Source organism: Anomalospiza imberbis, chromosome 5, assembly GCF_031753505.1.
Source record: "Anomalospiza imberbis isolate Cuckoo-Finch-1a 21T00152 chromosome 5, ASM3175350v1, whole genome shotgun sequence".
In the NCBI taxonomy this organism is placed as follows: Eukaryota; Metazoa; Chordata; class Aves; order Passeriformes; family Viduidae; genus Anomalospiza; species Anomalospiza imberbis.
In genome coordinates this window covers 44,418,995-44,439,393 of record NC_089685.1, presented here as the reverse complement: position 1 = coordinate 44,439,393, position 20,399 = coordinate 44,418,995, and the positions used below count along the sequence as shown (strand labels likewise).

General features: G+C 41.4%; 1 protein-coding gene across 1 annotated transcript; it reads left to right on the top strand.

Annotated features, from left to right (window-relative positions):
• The first annotated feature begins 7,570 nt into the window (after positions 1 to 7,570).
• Positions 7,571 to 20,399, top strand: CREBL2 (cAMP responsive element binding protein like 2). The gene is made up of 4 exons (XM_068190417.1): positions 7,571 to 7,735; positions 16,426 to 16,623; positions 17,698 to 17,845; positions 18,565 to 20,399. Coding segments are annotated over exons 1-4 (363 nt in total). The 5' UTR covers positions 7,571 to 7,720; the 3' UTR covers positions 18,567 to 20,399.

The window sequence follows — 20,399 nt, the reverse complement described above, 5'->3', positions numbered from 1 at the left end:
GTCTCCTTTTGTCCATCGGATCGTAACCTGCATCTGTCGGCAGCACCAGGGGAGCAGAGCGAGGCTGCCTAATCAGGGCAGGACGCGTCTTCTCACTCTGACTCTCCTAAGGCACCGGCAGAGAGGTGTTAGGAATCATCCTCTGCTACCATTTGTTATAAACGCCAATCACTTGTTTTTTTAAAATTTTAAAAGTTTAATAATAATAAAATGGTTATAAAAATAGTAATACAATTAGAGTAATGAAAATTTAGAGTTAGGACAATTACAAGACAATAAAAAGCAAAGAATTACGGACGTCCGGATGCTCTCGGGCACTTAAGCCCGATAAGCATGCCTTGTGAACAAAGGAATAATCTTTAAAAGCAGTAGCCTGTTGCATATTCATACATCTCATACATGATGCATAAATTCCTTGCAAATTAAGAACTTTTCTGGTTTTTGTCAACTTCTTCCCCTTAATCCTGGTGGTTCCATAAAGACGGAGAGAAGGTGGAAGAATGTTTGTCTTTTCCGATAAGGAGGCAGTAATTCTTTATGGGCCCCCATCATTGTCATCTCTGTGTGAAGAGTTTCTTCATTATCTCATCTCTTGCTTGAGTTAGTAAAAAAAAACCCCACATACATAGGTTCTATTTTAACTACAAAACTACCTTTACCATACTATTAAAATGTTAATACAGCACTTCTAATCAATATAACATAATACATATAGTATTCAATTTAATATTTGCAAAAAGCCAATCATAAAATATGCATTTTTCACAGTTTCTAAAACACTAGTCTTAGATTTCAGTTCTGGAGGGACAATATAGTCCTCAGTTGCAAATTCAAACAGGAAATCATGAAGTAGAAGTTCAAAACAGACCACTTGCTTAAAAACCAGATACCTTGATTTCAGTGCTACTGTTTCACAGAGTCTGTTTCCTTCTTCCCTTGGATGAATCTTGTCTGACATTTGTTTAGCAGTCTGATAAAATTCAAAAGAAAGAATAAGAATTCAGTGTGTGGATTTTTGTTATGGTCCTTCTAGACGTAGGGGAAATAAATACACACCCACTCCACCCCTGCCCCAATCTTGTACTGAAATGCTTTTTGCATACTAGTCAATATTTTCTAATTTCGACCTTATAATTACAGTTAATCCTCCAAATCTTCAAGCAGTTGCCACAAATCAATTATGTTTTAAAGTCAGAGATAGTTTGGAGTTTACAATTTTTTTTTGTGTACAATATGTGCATGTGAATGAGAAAACTAGATATTTATGTGTATTTGTAGTCAATCTTCTTGGTTGTTAGATTTTTGATATGATAGTTTGAGAACTATCAGCAGTCGGACTTGCAAATTTAAATGCTATTTCTTCCAGTGATGCCAAGATCAAAGTGAGCAGAGTTTGAGGCATATGCCTGACTGAGGAGTTAAACAGAACTTTTAAGTCTCTCATTTTAGTTGCTACCTAAATTACTCCAAATACCTGAGAAGCCTTTCCAATTTGCTTTGAGTTGCCAAGAGAGAATGTATTTACATTCATTGTTTAGGTGTCAGCAGTACTTTTCAAGGAATCTGACAAAGCATCAGGTTGTGTAAAAGTAGGAAAAGAAATTCAAGATTATCTGCACTTTTTTAGTGGGTTGTACCTGGCCCACATGATAGGCAAATTTTTGCAAGCTCAGTGAAGTAAAATGCAAAATTTTATCAGCCTATTTTTCGAAATACATGCTTAAAAGTAACATTCTCTAAAACCAACCTACCCATGTGAGTCAAACTGTGCTAGCCCCAGTCACGTTAAAAAAAGTGTTACCTGTTATTGTTGTTCTCTTTTCATCTACCTGGAGCCTTCTCTTCTCCAGGCTGAACAACCCCAGGTCTCTCCAAAGGAAAGGAAAAGTTGGTGGATTTTTTTTCAGGGGATATTAGTGGAATGGGAACGCTGGGACATGTCAGGAACATTTTGGGAGTCATGAAGAAGGAAGCTGACAACAGGTTAAGGGGTAACAGTGCTTTTTTCAGTGTATTTCTGAAACAACCCACTTTTATTTCCCCTGCATGGATATGGATGGGTGAGGCAAGCAGCCTGTCACCTCCCAGGTACCTGCTGCTTATTTTCCCTGTTGCAGTGAAATTCCCTGTGAATTAGTGTGTGTTATCCAGGAGTGTATCCTTTATTTACACTTACTACAAATTAATGCAACACTTTTTGCGGTGCAGATTTGATCCTGTAACTCCTGTTCACATGAGCAGTCTCATTAAATACAAACCTCATTAAACACAAATACAAGGTTCATGGGCAGCTACAGCAACACAGGAATTCCAATACACTTAAACACAGTTGCAAGCCAGGAGTTAGCAGGTATGATGCTGACTTAAGATGGAGTGAGCAGTGCAGACCAGGGCAAAGTGCTGTATGTGATGCTCCAACCCTTCACATAAGGGACAATGGCATTTCTGACAGTAGTCAAGGTCATCATGGAAGTTCTCTGACCCAGTTACGGTGCAGAGATCCAGCTTGCCATACAAGTCCTTCAGTTTTTGCTCAGGCTGTGCAGAAACCTTGTTTATGCCCTTGGACAAGACAACCGTATCAGACTTAGATTGGTAAATGTTTAGAATGTGAGCACAGCCCATGCCACAGAATTTGGTGCTGGACAAAAGTGTTTAAAATTATTTTCTGTCTTGTGGAAAGCAACCATAAATGCTCTTACCAGAAAAGCCAGCTACTGACAGCAGTTTTGACTGGCTCTAGTAGGTATGCATATTGCAGACATATTTGTTTGCATAGGCCAAAGGGGAGTAACATGTTGCAAAATATTTTAAGAACCAAAAAAAAAAGACACTGAGCTGAAGTGGATTTTTAAACCTCTTGAGAATGAACAATATGCCTTTTTAGTAAACCAGTTGTACATAGAGATCAATGTACACAACTAAGACTAATCCTGCTGTAAGTTCACCTCAAGTATTTAATGAATTTCACATGATCCACCCACTTTTTTCTGTACCTCTGCAATTACCATATCAGCAGCAATAATTCTCTGTTGTTCAAGTGCCAGATACAACACAGCTCTCACATTCCTGAACGTGGCATATTGTGCTGTTCTGTTTGTTTGTTGTTTCAGAACAAGGTTAAATTTTACTCACTTGCACACCTCACTGAACTTCCACCCACTCTTTGTCATCTTCTTAATCAGTGATTTGTCTTGATCCTTGGCTCTCAGTTTCTTATATTTAGTTTAAATTTTGTGAGAAATCCATGTTAATCAAATGACTTTTTGAACCATTTCTGGTTTTCCCCTCTGATCGTATTTGGAACTACCAGTCACAGGTGTGAAGCGTAGGATCATCTAACTTTTTCTCCCTTCCACAAGCTAGAAAATATGAAGTAGCTCCTTTCCAACTGCAGCATAAACATTTTCATGCAATGTTTTAATTTACAGATACTCTTCAGCAATATAAAAGTATCATGAGCACTGTCTCAAGATTTTGCTTATGTGGGAAAGTTACTCTGGCTAGATAAAGCAGTAACTTTTCTGCCTGTGTGTATGCACAGGACAAGAGCTGATTATTCCGAATTTTCTTATTTCAAGTCCATTTTACTTGAGCAGTACATTTGCAATAGCTAAACAGGAAGAACTCCCCTTGTAGATATGACTTTACACATTTGCAACTACAGAAGGCGCTCATCTTGCCACAAAGTAGAATTTAGCAAATACGAGAGTAACCCCCTTATCAACATTTAATTATACAGTGTATAGGAAGTAGTTGCAGATCAGGCTTCCAATGTGCTGTGCTTTGCTGAAACACTGATTAGGTTTTAAAAACCAACTTTCAAAGAACATTTGTTTTAAACAGAATTTCTTTTAATCCTACCAATGAGGTAATCAATCACTGTACTTGTGAGCATGTGCTGTTCATGTGTTTACCAGGTCTTCCAGGACTTTAGCATATATAGCTTCTCTAATATATGAAAAAAACCAACAAACCAACAACAAACTGGTATACTTTTATCCTAGTTATATAAACAACAATAAGATATAGAATATTAGGTAAATAAACTTTTTTTTGATCACTTCTCGGTGACAAATGCTTTAACTGGTGGGTTTAAATGACAAGTTAAAGGTTTTCTCTCAGTGTGAACAGAGTCTACAAATTGAAAGACAGAATTTCTTCTATTTCCAGAAACATTTCTTGGGTATCATAATAAAGGATGCAGGAAAGTGCAATTTTGCTGCATTTCCCTGTGGAATGGTATCACCCTGCTGGAAGACCCCTACAGCTGTGACTGTTAGAATGATCCTTACTTCCTCTTTGTACCCCATTGGCCCAGAGCCAGATAACCCAGATCTCCCAGACCCTAGATAAAAACACCCCACAGCCATTTTCGCTCCTCTTTTTCCTCCTTCTCCCCAGAGAATAAACACCTGGAAACTGAGCCTCTGCGAATATCTCGCCTGGTTTCTGAAGCTTCTTATCCCTGCAGGTCCCCCAGGGCTGGGCTAGCTTAGCAGTTCAGGGGGGCTGACAGGGGGGAAAGCATCACAATTTCTCTATCAGTTCCACAAAAAAACTCCAAACTCCAAGGGACTGGAAGACAGGCTGTTCTTGCACCATCTTTGCCCCGTGGCAAATAGTTAGCATCTCTATTAAAGCAATTAACATCTCAGTACCTTTGGAAAACAAACAAGAGAATATCTTAGCTTTATCATTGCTCGCACATCCACAAATGAACTCATCTCAAAGGCTCTGAATCTCTAAAGACTCCACGAATGTACAGTGGAGCAATTTCAGCAAAATGCTTGATACCAAAATATTGCAAGATTTATTTTTATTTCAGGCAGGATTTCAGAGGAACAGATTTTGAATTGCCTGAATTAACACATTTACAGATCTAGGGAGAATAAACACCCTGTTGGGATGTGTTGAAATATGAGCACATGGTGCAAAATCACCCTGTGAGCTATATCTTTTTTTAGTCACACTGACATAACCAATGATTTTTAATCTATTGCCTGATTGCTGAACTCTTATCTTCCGCAAAGTCTCTCTGGATCTTAGAAGCGCAACCCTTCTTTTAACAAATATTACTAATTTAATCAGGGACCTGCCAATAGTTATTGCACAAAACAATTTGTGACACTGAATGTAATGCAAGGTAGGATTTCCTTGGTGTACATCACAATGGTTTAAATGTTTAAACAGTTAAAATTAGTTTAAAATGTCATAATCTTATCCTCTCTCTGTATGTGCATATATATATATAAATAATACCCAGTTCCATTCTTAATTGTTCTGACAGACTTCCACTCAACTCGCATGTCCGAATTCACCCAGGAGGACAACAGAACCAGAGTGGAAATGCAGACTGCAATGCATAGTTTGAGTTGTTCCCTGCTAACATACAGAAGCTCTTAAGTGCTGCGGCAGGGAACTTATGCTTTATTCTGGTCAGAAGCTGGGAGCTCTTCTTATGTGATATAAAGCAGGATGGCTAGAGTGGGGCAATCTAGTGGGAAGAAAAGATGCAGCTATAACTTTAATTTGCTGGTTAAAAGGATTCTGGCCTTTCTGAATCAGCACCAGGGCTTTGTCTAATCTCCTTCCTCCACTCATGTTGCAACAGAGAGTTGCCTAAGTGAGCTATGTTGGCTCTTTGCCACTCAATATTTCCCTTCACCGGGGAAACCCCCAGCTGGCTTTTAAAGCCAGCTTTATGGCCCGAGGATAGTGCCAAAAGCAGGAGGGGCCTCACCACCTTCTGAAAGAATTTGAAGGTAACGATGGGGCTGGGATCAAAGGAGACAAGCTCATAACAAGCTATTCCTTCCACTTTATTAGCTGATGCCTCTTGTTTGACACTTTGATCATCCTTGCTTTTTTACTGCTATTATTTCAAGGGAGAGTTGCCAGAACTGATTCACTGTTTTTTGACAAGCAAATAGGAAGCAGTGTGCAAACTGCCTTGTCTTCGACAAATGAGAAGTGTATAAGCTTATAGAGGGAAAAAAAAAAAAAGCTTCTGAAAGTGCTTTGTCCCTGCCATCTAGCAAGCATATACCTCCAAGAGGAAGGTCTCTGATTCAGGGGGAAAATCCCATGACAAAGCCTTCAGCCCTAACAATTGCATGTAAAAGAGATTAAGTCATGGGAAACTCCTGCGAATAGAGTTGCATGAATAAAAAGAAACATGCAGCAACATGAAACACATTAAACTTCAGGTTTCACCGTGTTATAAACGCCAATCACTTGGTTTTTAAAATTTTAAAAGTTTAATAATAATAAAATGGTTATAAAAATAGTAATGCAATTAGAGTAATGAAAATTTAGAGTTAGGACAATTACAAGACAATAAAAAGCAAAGAATTACGGATGTCCGGATGCTCTCGGGCACTTAAGCCCGATAAGCATGCCTTGTGAACAAAGGAATAATCTTTAAAAGCAGTAGCCTGTTGCATATTCATACATCTCATACATGATGCATAAATTCCTTGCAAATTAAGAACTTTTCTGGTTTTTGTCAACTTCTTCCCCTTAATCCTGGTGGTTCCATAAAGACGGAGAGAAGGTGGAAGAATGTTTGTCTTTTCCGATAAGGAGGCAGTAATTCTTTATGGGCCCCCATCATTGTCATCTCTGTGTGAAGAGTTTCTTCATTATCTCATCTCTTGCTTGAGTTAGTAAAAAAAACCCCCACATACATAGGTTCTATTTTAACTACAAAACTACCTTTACCATACTATTAAAATGTTAATACAGCACTTCTAATCAATATAACATAATACATATAGTATTCAATTTAATATTTGCGAAAAGCCAATCATAAAATATGCATTTTTCACAACCGCCAGCTTGAAACGTGGGCCATACTTAAGAGAATTTTGTACTGGGGTACCTGTGTCTTTCCAGCAAGCACAGGCCTCATTTCAAGGCACAGACACAGGACGATGGCCTGGCTTTACATCAAGCACTCAACATTAGACCAGTGTCATGTGTCCACATGAAAACAGGAAGGAACTGGGTATTCTCAAAGGATTTAAAAGAATGCTGCTCCAGGCTTGGGGGAGCTCAGTAGTGTCCAGGTGGCCTGGAAAATTCGGCACTGTCTTCAGGAACTCTTAGGGCAAAGCAAGGCATAAAACAGCAGAAAACTTAATTTGTTGTTTTATTGGTTTGGGTTTGTTTTTTTTTTTTTCATTCAGCTCGAGACAGCCCGTGCTAGGGTCGCAGCCGGCAGCCCTGGCCCCACCAGCCCCTGGTCATCTTTCCAGAACCATTGCGGTTGCAGCAGAACAGGTGGAGTGGTGCGAGCATTAGAGAAAAAACAAACAAACGAAAAAAAAAACACCAACAAAACAACAAATACAGCTGTTGAGGCGACGCGGGGGAGCGCCCGGAGCCTCCTGGGAAATGTAGTTCGCCTGGTCGGCGAGGCGAGGACCAATCGCCGCTCCACTCCTCTGCTGTGCCTGCTGGGAGTTGTAGTTTTTTCCGTCCCCGTCAGGTCGGCGGCCAATAGCAACGGAGCCGAACAAGACTATAGTTCCCAGCGTGCACCGCTCTGCTGGCGCTACCGCTCCCCTCGTCTGAAAACAAACATGGCGGCGTGCGACGGCGGCGGCCACGGGCAGCCCTGAGGCTCTGTGAGCGCCCGTGTCTGCCGAGCTGCGGGCGGCTCCGCCTGTCCCTCGTGCAGGGGCTGCGGCGAGGTGGATCGGGGCTGGCGGTACACATGGATGACAGCAAGGTAAGGGCTAGAGGGCCCGCCTGGGAGCTGGAGCCGAGGGCAGCCGGTGAGGCTCTTGGTGCAGGGAGCCTTCTGAAATCTGCTCTTGAAGGGCTCTGCTTGCTGCAACTGCCAGGAAAGAAGGGTTCCCCCCTTAGTTCTTGTTTGCAGCGCTTCGGTGCTGCTTCTGGCGTTTCCTTAAACCTCCAGGCATGGGCCAAAGGCTGGATACCACCAGTGGTGTAGTGCAGTGGCTCATGCTCCCAACAGCACCCTGAACTGATTAGATAAATAGCAGCTGTGCACAAATGGTGAGGTACGAGGGCAGCAGCGTGGGTTGCAGCCTTGTACTGGGTGCTGGAACTTGGATTCTTCCAGCATTGGAAGAATCTCATGAGAGCAGCACAGAGGCGTTCCTGAAGGTGCGGGGCTTCCAGCTGAGCAGAGCCGAACATGAGAAGGTGCCCAAGGAACGGATCTTCCTGCTGCTTGTAATGGGGTGCCCCTAAAGCAGCAGCCGTGTCTGCTCACTGCATCGCTGTGCAGCTCAGACTCTCAGCTGAGGTTAGGTTCTTCAGCTCCCTGGAGTGGTTATGGGTTATTCTGGGGGTCGTGCTGGAGACACCACTGGAATTTTACTAGAACAAAATTACGTAGCCTGTGAAGATCCCCTTTAATTCAAAAGGGGGAAAAATGCTTGACACGGTTTCTTATGGAATAAAGAAATTTAGAAGCAATCAGTAATTTGGCAGTCCACAATTCACAGAGTGGATTGTAAGGCTGTGAAAGGTTTATGGTGATCTGCTATTTTAACATGTATTTATTTTTTAAATTTTAATTTAATTTTATTTTATTTTATTTTGGCCTTGTCTGACAGCTGTGAAGGAGGTTGGGGGAAATCTGCATAACTGATGTCTCACAGCTCTGGGAACTGCATGAAGGTTTGTGTAATTAGGGCAGTAGTTTAGAAGATCCAGAAGGTTTAGTTCTGGAGGCGTATATAGTTCATGAGCATTATCTGATTGTTATTTCTTTTTGTGTTCTTCTCTGTCTGACTTAGGCTCTTTGTACTACCCAACTTCCAGATTTTAATTTAAAAATAATTTTTGGTCTACCATTGTGTCATGTGGAGTCGTGATAGCATGCCTTTTTTTTCCCTGAAACATTTTTGACACATTTACGAAATAAAATAAATCTATTTACCCAGTCAGTAAGTCAAATCTTTGGTCTTTTTTTTTTCTTTTTTAAATTGATGTTGAGTTGACTAGGAAAAAACAACAGAGTGGTATATTCACTCTTCTTGCTATCTTCACAGTTTTTGTAGTTTGTGAGGCTGCAGGTTACTTTGAGGGTTTGGTGACTCCATTCAAGGGATGCCATTTCCCTTAGGAGGGCTCTTCCCATTGCAGGTTCTGTGTCAGGATGAGGCAAGCACTATTTATGCCACATTTTATGGTCACTGTGGTTACACTGGAGTCAGCATGTCCTTGAAATCTAAAAATTCCACTGAGTCATGCTTTCTTCCTTGCTGAGGGGGTTGGCCTGTGAAAGGACTTTCCCTGCAAAAACTCAATCAACTAAATTGTCTTGGTAGTGTAGTGACCATTCTATAGCTGCCTGCAGCCAAGTTCAGTGTTTGCTTTCATTTATGTGACAGAGAATTTAGAACTGAGCTTGCAGGCTGAAATTTTTCCCTAATTCATAGAGCACTTTAATTTAGCCTTATCTGGTTTAAGAGGGCATTAGAAGAATGGTTCTTGTCAACATATTCCTCAAAATTGGAAGGAAATAGCAAGAAATAAAGGGAGAGGTAGAATATCTTAACATCAGATCTGGAAAAAATTTCATGTTTAATTTCAGAAGGATGTTTTTAAATTATTCACACACAAAAAAAAAAAACCCAAAAAAACAAACAAATAAAAAAAACCCCAAACTCCCCCAAACAAACAAAAAACCCAAACAAACCCACAAACAAACAACCCCAAAGAACCCCAAAATATGGCCTTCCTTTCTTCTATATCACTGCTTTTAACCTAGGGATTGTTCAGGTACTAGCCTCACTTCTTGCTGTGATTTGATCTATTGGGTCTGGAAAGGAAAGAATTTAGTGATGTAGCTGTTACTTGCAGTTAGTTCGTGTTAAAACATGAGTTGTGCATCTCTGAAGTATTTGGACAAAGGAAAATGGAGAAGCTCTGTTAGGGTGGTTTCAGCCTTTATAGGTGAAATTTCTTGGTTAGTTTACAAGACTACATGTAACATATTATGTATTTGTTATATGCGTTGGGAAGGAGGGAATAAGGACTAGGGTAAGAAGTTGGTAACTCTTGTTAGTCAACATTAAAATACAGTTTTATACAGCTAACTGTAATCTTTTGTATTAATTACAGAGTTTTTATAGGGGACACTGACAAGACTTATTTCAGTAATTAACTTTTCAGTTTACAGCTAGAAACGAGAAACAAAAGTTTGTAATGTCACTTTTGTTATTCCAGTGAAGTTAAAAACAAGCAAGCAAAAAACAGACCACCCCCAAAAAAGGTCGGGGTTGCTGTCTTTTATTACAAATATTCTTGACTTGCACAGAAAAGATATTAATATATTTGTGGATCCAGCAACTGTTGATTTCTTGCTCTGGTGTTCATGCAGCTTTCCTTTTCAAGGGAACACATGGTGTTCCAGCAGGGGAAGGCTCTCAACAAAGGGCTACACCCAAGGAGCTGGGTTGCTTTCCACACAGCCTGGCTGTGAGACATCAAACACTCAGTTCTACGTGGTCATAATTATGGGGAAGCAGATGTCCCTTGGAGGGAGTGTGGGAGCAAGCCAGGTGTGAAATCTTGTGTTTGAAATACAGAGCTTGGGGGATTCTTTGGCCATGAGCTGTCTTGTAGCCTCTGACCCTCACTGGTGGGGCTGATGGGGATCAGGGAGAGAGAGATCTCCCAGGCAGTCCTGGAGTCAGCTCTGGGTAATGCTCTGAATGCCACAACAGGGACAGAGCTACTGTGGGGACACCACAGTACAGCCACGCCCATAACAACCCTACATGTGCTGTTGGTAAGCCAGCCCTCCTCACACATTGTACATATTTCACTCCTCTGACCCAGCTCCTCCTTCGTCCTGCCTCTTGGAGTGTGCAGTTCTTCGTGCTTTAGCCTTCCCAATGGTTGGAGATCAACTTTCAACATTACAAAACTTATATATATATATATATATATATATGTATCACCAGAGCTTAGCAAAACTTCTTTCATCCTTATAACATACATTCAACATTCGAGAGAACTAACAACTAACATCCTACTATCAATTTATTACAATGTCCAGACATAAAGCATTCTCATTACTGCTTGCTTGGAAATATAAAACCTTAACAGCTTTGGTTATAGTTTGATAGGAGCAATTTCAAGTAATTAAATTTTTTAAGAAACTCCTGCTCAACATTGCTCAGATGACACGTCTGCTCATATTTGCAAGGAGTGACTAAAATGGAGTAGATTAAAGCCTCTAAACCAGCTAAAACAGTTTTATTTCATTGTTACAGTGGGCTGGGAGGATACACATGGTAGTTAGCTGACCATCCCTGAGCCCGAATTCTAACAGAGACAGGTTTGGAAAAGTGCCTGGTTTCTGTTAGTGTGAACTGAGAGAATATGTAGGGCACGGTGTTGGACATAATTCCTGCGTGAGGCTGTAAGTCCTTCCTTGGGGAAGAGCAGGGCTGTCACCTGTGGGGTGGCAAGGTGACATCTGAGTGACTGCTGCCCTGAACTTACCCATCTGGTTGCCCGCATAACACTTTATGAAAACTTGATATTTATCCCTAGCTCATGCTTTTTTAAAACAGACGTTGCAGCAAAGACAGTATTCTTTATGCTTCTGTGCTGAACATGGCATTCTTAAGACATGAAGCACTTCGTATGGTGAGAATTTTAGGATTAATTTCTGTTGACACATCTGCTTAAGATTTAGATTGTGTTTGCTCACTAAATAGTATCTTAAGTTTTTTTGGTCATTATCTGATGCATTTTGTCTGCCAGTGAAAGTAAAATAATTGTATTGGGCATCTAAAATGTCATGAAATGGAGGAATAACAAGCATGCTCTCTAGCTGGGTTTTGTACTGCTACTGTGAGTGGTATGCTTTGAATTGGAAGATCAGAAAACTTTATCTTTATTAGGAGACTTATGACTGGCTGCATTTTCTTTCTGATTTTGTAAAAATGTTTGCAAGCGGGAATAGATTCTTCCCCCCTCTACTGTAACACAGCACTTAGGGTTTTTTTTTGCTTACTAATAATTTTTATAGTTTTATATAAACTCTGTAGATGATCACCAGTTCCATTTTGCATTAAGTTCTGCAGACCTATACCTTCAGCTGCCAATGCAATGCAGAGTCTCCGTAAGATGGATCTTAAGTACTGGTTGATGGAGCTGCTTGTTTATTGATAGATGAACTCAGAGCTTCTGGGAGATGCTGACCTGGTCAATGTGATCAGCATTGCTGGTCAGTGGTGCTGAGCAGTGCCTGGGGTGCTGTTGCATTAATCTGCTAAATTGATTCAAACCTGCAGATGTCATGATGAGGCCAACTCTACCCCAATCTTCTGTCTGAGGGGCTCAGCTCCTCAGAGTTGTGAGGAGCTGATACAGCGTAGCTGTATTATGTGTGCATCTCCTTCCTGTGGAAGACCTCTCTACTGTGCATTCTGGCAAGGATTTTGGAGAGACCTGCTGCATGCTTCTAATAAAAAAATCCAGAAGTCTGAGGAATTTTCTCTATCAGGTCAAGTAATTGCAGCTATATCCAATTCCAGGTCAAATAACTTTTTGCCTGAACACTGATGGGAGGCAGGAATGTGGTTATGATCTAAGTAGGGTATTAAAAGGAAATTGTGGAATCACAGAATAGGCTGAGTTGGATGGAACCAATTGGGATCATTGTGTTCAACTCTGGCCCTGTGCAGGACACCCCAAGAATCACACCATATGCCTGAGAAAACAGTTAGGATCTTCTATTTTCTGAAGTCTGAGTGAACTGAAATAGGAGCTTGGTCAGATCTCTAATGCATGCCTTTATTAATATTTCTCTGAAAATTTTTATGATTAATGTTGTTCTGAGTCTTGATTGCATATGACTCCCTGAAAAAAAACCCAAATCTCATCTGCTGAATGCAAATGGATCACATCCCTTTATAAACTGCAGAGGAATACAAAGGGACAAAAAAAGTTTGCTTGGTCTGTTGCCATGTTCAACATCAACTATCACTTTTGCTTTGTCTTCTTTCTGTCACATCAACATAGCAACTGAGCAGGCAAACAGGACTAGAAGCCAGGGAGATGTGGTAATGCCGTATGGGGGCAAAAGATTTCTCAGGCCCTTTTTTTCCCCAGCTGGGTTGCTTAAGGTTACAGCAGGAGCTTCTAATATTGGTGAGGAAAAACTGGTGAGGATGCAGGATTTGATTAAATTGCTTACCATTGCTGCCTTTGCAGGGTGATGTGTAATTGTGTGGTGAACTCTAGGAGCCATGAAGACAGTATGAGTCTTTGGGGATGGTGTGAAGGCAGATTATTAGGGTGTTAGTGCTTAGAGTCAAAAGGGAAGGAAACTTTTCATTATCTCTATAGTCCTGGTGGTTAGAGCGTGTGCAGGTAACTGCGGTTGAATGGTTGAAGGTACAAGCCTTTTTCCTGCCCTAAGGGAACTTGTGTTCAGGGATGTCACAGTGGTAAAATATCTTGTAGGGAGAGCATTTGGCACACCTATCTGTAGAAAGCTCTCTGGAGTGACCAGAGGGAAAGCAATTTATGGATAATGGTGGATCCAGGATGCATTTGCCATGTGCTAAGCAGTCTTTAACTTGCTGATTATGAGAAATGGTGTGGTGGGAGCCATTCACCCGCCTGAGGCTTTGGGGAGAGGGCATGGCTGTCAATGCTCCTGTGCAGGATTAGGACTCAAGATACTTTTTTGTTCATACAGCAGTGTGGCATGTGCTGGGGCCCCAGCCTTGAGTGGCAGCTCACTCTAGTTCTAGAGGGTCAGAACCCAGAGTGGCCAGGGCTTTTTAAGAGAGCTGCAGTTTATGTCTCTACAAGACCTTATCTAGCCCTTGAATTAAAAGATTTACTTTGAACTACCTTGCATTAGCATAGAAAAGCCTCAGGTCCTAAAAGTCTTTGAGAACTGAAGTACTTTGTCTGTAGTGTGTATAATACAATGTGCATCAATCTTCCATGTGCAAACAATAATAGCAAAATTGTGAGTGCCTACAGCCCCACCTGGGAAGATTCTGTGTGGTTCTACCTTCTGCTGAGCTGGGCATGTGGATCACACCATCCACAGCCAGGAGAGTGTTTCCATGAGAGGACAGACCTTGTCATGCCTGAAAGGGGACAGTCACTTTCCCTTACTTAGAGCTTCTGCCCCCTGCCTTGGCCACATCTGGTTAGTTTTATCTTACTTTGAACTACATTAGATTTTCTGAACTAGAAAATCTTAAGGGGAGCACCTTGATGAAGTAAAGAATTATTTAAATTGTATTCAGCAGTTCAAGTGTAAAGGAGCTTCATTTTTTTCCTTTGCTCTTCTGAATGTATTGTGTTTGTTTCGTTATCATAGATGTCCATTAAGTACTTTCTGTTCTTTCATTTGCTCATGGTAGGCAGCTACTCCTGAATAAATCAGAGAGACAATGCAGAGAGGGTAGGATTATTTTGGCATGTGATTGTTGACTCACTTTCCAAAGAAATAATAGGCTTAATTGTATAAACCTTTTTTTCCCCTCTTCATTCTGACACATCAATTCACCATGTTATTGTTTTTATTGCAGCTTGATAAGTTTGCAGAACAAGTGACTTCTTTGAATGTTAAAAATTACTTATTTTGTAGCTTTTCACAGTAAAAGTGCATTTTTTGAAATGATGAACTCTGATATTTTAAACACTGCCTATTAGAAAAGTCTGTCTGTGTGCAGGATGATGAAATACTAAGGCAGCAGTGAAATTCTTATATGCAGGTGTGTGTGTTAGGTGTATTTCTCCACACCCCCTCCAGTCAAACAGTGTGGTCAGAATGCAAATAAAGAGAAATCCTCACTACAGAGGGGAGCTGGGGTGTGTGGCTGATGTAATGTTTACTGGGTGATACTGCCCAATGACAAGTGAATTTGTTATAAATGAAAAATGATCCAGCCAAATTAAAAAAATAAAAAGAATTTATTTTAGCAATAGAGATCTAACTTAGCCAGCCACACGGAAAAGGACAGTGCCGAGCCCGGGATCGGCGCTGGGTGCAAGACACAGAGATCAGCCTCAGCAGAGATTTCACTCTGTGTCTCCACACCACCATCCTGGTGCAAGCGATTTTTATAGGGAAAATTTTGCCTGAGGCCAGGATTTCGGCATTCAGTCCTTTGTTTCATTCAAAGTCCCATAAGTTGATGAGATTTCCTTCTCGGCGACAAGACAGAGAAATTCAAAGTCTGGTGTCGTGGAAACTCTTGATGAAATTTACGGGAACAGAGTATTCACATGTATCGGCCCGGGGGGATGTTCCTGATGTCCATCTCGGGTCGTTCACGCGATGATCAGCGCCTGGGTGTCTCCATATCGCCTCAGATAAGGCCCATCTCCTGGCGAGCCACATCCCCTTGCTTGTAAATCAGGTTTCAACACACACTTAGTTTTGCCTGAGAAGGGGGGGGCTTCTAATGCCAAGAGGTACATCCTAACAACTATTTAACATTATATATATGTGAAGCAAGAAAATGGCGCGAATTATACCTGTTACATATAACAAATTAATCTTCAGACCATATTTAGGATTTTCTTGTGCCGTGCTCCCATGTTAAGAATAAAATATTTGAGTGGGGAAACACAGAGTAAACTGGGTTTTTTAAATTTTTATTTTAATTAAAAAAAAATTATTTGTAGCAGGAGAAGCTCTCAGACCTGTAAAAAAGGAGCTACAAAGAAGAGGGGAAAGTGATTGCAAAACCTGTGTTCCATAGGGCAAGAAACTAGAGAGTTTCTGCAAGGGGGATCTGCATTAGGAACAGGGAGAGTTCAGCACTGACAGGTTGTGTGAGGAGACTCACCAGGCTATGGAGTAATGTTTTGAAGGTGAATATGGCCAGAGTGGTGATATAATGCTGGAGCAGAGGCAACAGAGGTAGGACTTGGTGTGACTGAGTTCCCTGTTTAGTAAAATTCCTCAAGATTCCTTTGAAAGAAATCTTGCCCAAGGAAGCTCAGGTCACTAGTGAATAATTCTGAATTTAGAGTAGGCTGAAACTGTTGACTGCAGCAAAACTAAGTTTTGCATTATATTAATAGAAACACATATATATTTTTTTCTAAATTGAAGTGTTAATCTCTATAAATATAATATTTCCAGACTTGCTAGAACAGGGGCTGTTGGTGATATGAAAGCAATTTCACTACAAGCTGATTATGCCTCCTCAATAACCAGATACCCTCATAGATACCTGAAGTACTGTGTTCAGTTCTAGGGTCCCCAGTATGAGAGAGAAATAGAGCCACTGAAAAGAGTCCTGAAAACTTCAGAGCTCAGCATTCTTATTTCCTCTGTTGCTCCAGCATGTATGTGCAATATTTTATACTTGAGATTCCTGGTTGTTACTGTCACGTGGCTCCAGCATTACCTTTGCAGAACAGGATCTTTACTGTGCCCTTCCTTTCCAGGTAGTTGGAGGCAAGGTAAAGAAACCAGGCAAACGAGGTCGTAAACCTGCCAAAATAGACTTGAAGGCAAAACTTGAAAGAAGTCGTCAGAGTGCAAGAGAGTGCAGAGCCAGGAAGAAGCTGAGGTACCAGTACTTAGAAGAGCTGGTTTCAAGCAGAGAGCGAGCCATCTGTGCTCTCAGAGAAGAGCTTGAAATGGTAAGGAACTATAATTTAACCTAACCCTCAGTATTATCTAGGACCTGTTCTCATGAACACTTATTCTCGGGACCACAGTGACTGACAGTGGCATTTGGCTGGCCAGGAGGTATGAAAACATCAGATGCATCCAGCTGTTTGCCTGCTTTGGTGTGTAGAATACAAACTCATGTCACAAGTTATCTGCTGGTTCTGAACTGGAAGCAAGCAAAGGAAGTGCCATTGCATTTGAGTCTGTTGTCTTTGAAATATCTGGTTTTGAAAAACCTTTGACAGAGGTAGATTGTGGGAAGAGGTGTTGAAATATCAAAGGGCAAACATATATCCACATTGTGTCATTGCTTCTCTGTTGGGGAGGTGGATTCTTGCAGCATGCTCTCTATGTAGGTGGTTCTAGATACGTGAGATGGGGGTTTTGGCCAAATAAGCAGCATTAACCAAAGAGAATGTTTCATGCGAAATACAGACACAGTGGTGTCATTGAAATGTCACCAGTGCTGAGGACACTGCATTGACCTGGCTTTAGGTTTGATTGAATGGGCAGGGCTAATCACTACAAGTCAGAAGGTTTAGGATCAGGGGAAAAGCCAGCCAACTGTCCACAGTTTTTTTTTGATGTGCCTCAGGGTTTGGCAATGAAGGATTTAAGATGAGGGAAGTAGGAATAAGGCACATGTGCTTCCACTGTGCCTTGCGCAATTGGAAAGGACCTCTTAGTAGTCCATCAGCCCCAGAGTATATGAAATATTTGTTTTTAATAGGCCATGAACTGGAATGGTATTCTTGCATGCCAGCAGTAAGAAATTGCACAGAGTGTTCCATGTTGTTTAATAATTACAGTATTCTGTCTAGTGCTGCCTCTGAGTAGCAGTTTATTGACTGAAAGAAGCTTTGCTGAGGCCAGGTATGTGGCCATGGCTCAGCTCATTAGGGCTCTGCAGTTTTGTAAGAGGCTTCAGCTCAGTACATTCAGACCTTAAATGAATATACGGGTAGGTAGAGATTACAGCCCTGTTTTGTCTGCTAATGTGATCCTGGTGGTTTGCTAAGGCCTTATGTGTTTGCATATTTCAGTACAAGCAGTGGTGCATGGCCATGGACCAAGGGAAAATCCCCTCGGAAATAAAAGCCCTGCTAACTGGAGAGGAGCAAGGCAAAGCACAACAGAACTCAACCAAACTTGCCAAGGCTGGAAAGATAGATGCAAACAGCAGCAATCCCTGTAAGTATCCAGCCTGTGATTAATTCCTGTTTTGTTACATCTTTTGTGGTGTAGGAGGATGGCTGTGTTGTAGGAAGAAACATAAGGATGTGCTTTTGGGCAGAAATAGTTGAATGAAGCAAAGAGCTTAGTGGGTGGTACAAAGACTCTGTGTAATGGTTACATGGACAACACAGAAATTCCACTATAAAGGAAACTGGGCAGTTATTTTAAAAGACTCTCTGTGTTTCACCAAAGCCTGTGGAGACCTGTGTAGACCTTAATTTCTTACAGCATTTTCTGTTTTTTTAATGCAAGCTAAATAGAGCACATTAAATATAATTGAACTTGAAAAACTTTATCAAGAAAACATTACTCTAGCTGCAAGCACTCCAAGAGAGAAATGCTGGACATGGGATTTCCTATGGAGTTTTCTTTCTGACTCCTTTGTGCTTGTGCAGGGAAAGGAATAGGTTTCTTCTGGGAATTGGAAAGTGAGAAGACTGTGTGATATAAAGTCATATTCCTGAGATATATATATGCAAAGGGAAAGAGTTAAGGTGTAGCATGGGCAATTCTATATCTTACTTCTAATTTTGCAATAGTTTGTACTACAGGCTAAATTACACTTCACTGTTTTTTTTTTTAAATAGGAGTTTCTAGCTTTATGTTTTTAAAGATCAACATGAAAACCACTTTTTCAGCCATAACAATCTTCCCCTCTGGTGCATCATTCTCAGGAGGCCAGTGCAGAACCTTCCACACTGCAGCAGAGGTGGCTTGGAGCTGGCAGGAGGAAGAATGCTGTTCTGAAGAGTGGATGCATCCCCAGGTGCAGGGGAAAGGATCCCAGTCTGTTCTCTTCTCTTTGCTCCTCCCCACATGAAATTCTTTGATTATGATGTTCCTAAGGCTTTGTGGGTGGGGCTTCTGGAGCAGCAGGTGTTGGTGTAAGTGGAGCCTTGTTCTTCCTTTCGCTACGCTGCCCTCCCCAAATACAGCTATGGCAGCTTTGGGGCATTCCCAGCACAAGAGTGGGGCTGCTTTTATATCAGAGCCCAGAATTAAGCTGGCGTTGTGTTTGGTGGTAATGTGGTTGATAACTGTTGTGGGAGTGTGGGAGGTTCTGTAAAAGAAAAGCAAGAGAAGGATCTCGTAACAGCTTTGCTAAAGCCAAACCCAGTATTGTAGGTTGAGGAGAAGGACCTGGATCAAAAGGATTCAGTACGGTTTATAGCAATGTCATTTGTAACCTAAATGCAGGTGTTGCTCTTGTCATCCATCTTTAATGCAGCGTCTCTTTTGTGTGACTGGGATTCTTAAAGAGGTACATTTTCTACTTGTCCTGGTTTAGGGCAAATTTGGGAGGGAACTTCCAAACGGGTCCCTCTAGAAAACAGATTCAAGCAGCCCCCCTCCCCCCAACTGATTTCCTTGGGGAAAAGATTTCCTTGGAGAAAAGTGGAAAAAGTCTGTTTATTTAACAAGCAAAGTATTCACATGCATAAAAAAAGAATAATATCAAACAATAAAACCTCTCACTGTTCTGAAGAGATGGCAAATTCAGAAAGTTCTTTCTGTGGGGTGTGGCTCAGCTCACTCAGTCTCTTCTCCTCCTGCGCTGGAAAATGCTGCATCCCGGGCCTCAGTGGGCTACAGGCATGAGCTCCCAGTGTTTTTCTGGGTTTTCAGTCCAGAGCAGGGCTGATGAGTTCCAAGAAAAAGAAACACCACAGTCTGGGGAACTTCTCTGCCTCAGCTAGCTAAAAAAGCTGACTAAAGGCAAAGGAGAGCTGTGTCCTGCTGTCCATGCTGCAGACAACACAGTCCATGAGAGACAATGCACGGGAGCAAGTGCAGTTTCTGCAAATAAACTGTGTGCTTCTTCTCCCGCCCTTTGCTCTCAGAACTGGTCTTAAAGGTGCAGAACTTAATATCCAGCATAAACAGAACAGACAACTGGGGCTACAAGCATCATAAAATCACCCTAGGTCACCGCTTCTGCCCATACTTCTTCCAGCGTGTGCATTTTCTACCCGCTGTGCTCCTAGGAAGACACGGCATGTCCCTGCAGCCTGCTTCCAGCAGGAGAACAGCTGCCATTCCCTCTCACCTACTGTGCCCTGATACCTTTCCATACCTACCTACATTTTGGGCCCTAGTACCTCTCTGGACAGCAACTTAATGTGAATTCTGCTATGCTATCCTGGTTTCCTAGCGAAAGACAATGCCAGGAACTGGTAGCAAGGAAAGCAAGTTGAATCAGTTTGGTTTTGTAGTAAGAAAGGTGATGGCAAAACTCTTGTGGGCTGATGATCAAGATATGTACTTATCCCAGTTATTGACAGATAACCTGCCACTTTCCTCAGACTGCTGTTTCTCCTGGATATGCTTTTTGTATTCATATGATCCAATGTGGAGAGTGGAGCTCCCGGGATTTTCAGAGGGTGTTTGGCTTGCTTATTCTGTTTTGTTTATGACAATGTCTTTCTCTGTATTTTATGAAATGCATGGAACATTTTTTAATCTTATATTTTCAGCATTGTTTCAAAGAATAAATATTACAATGAATGAC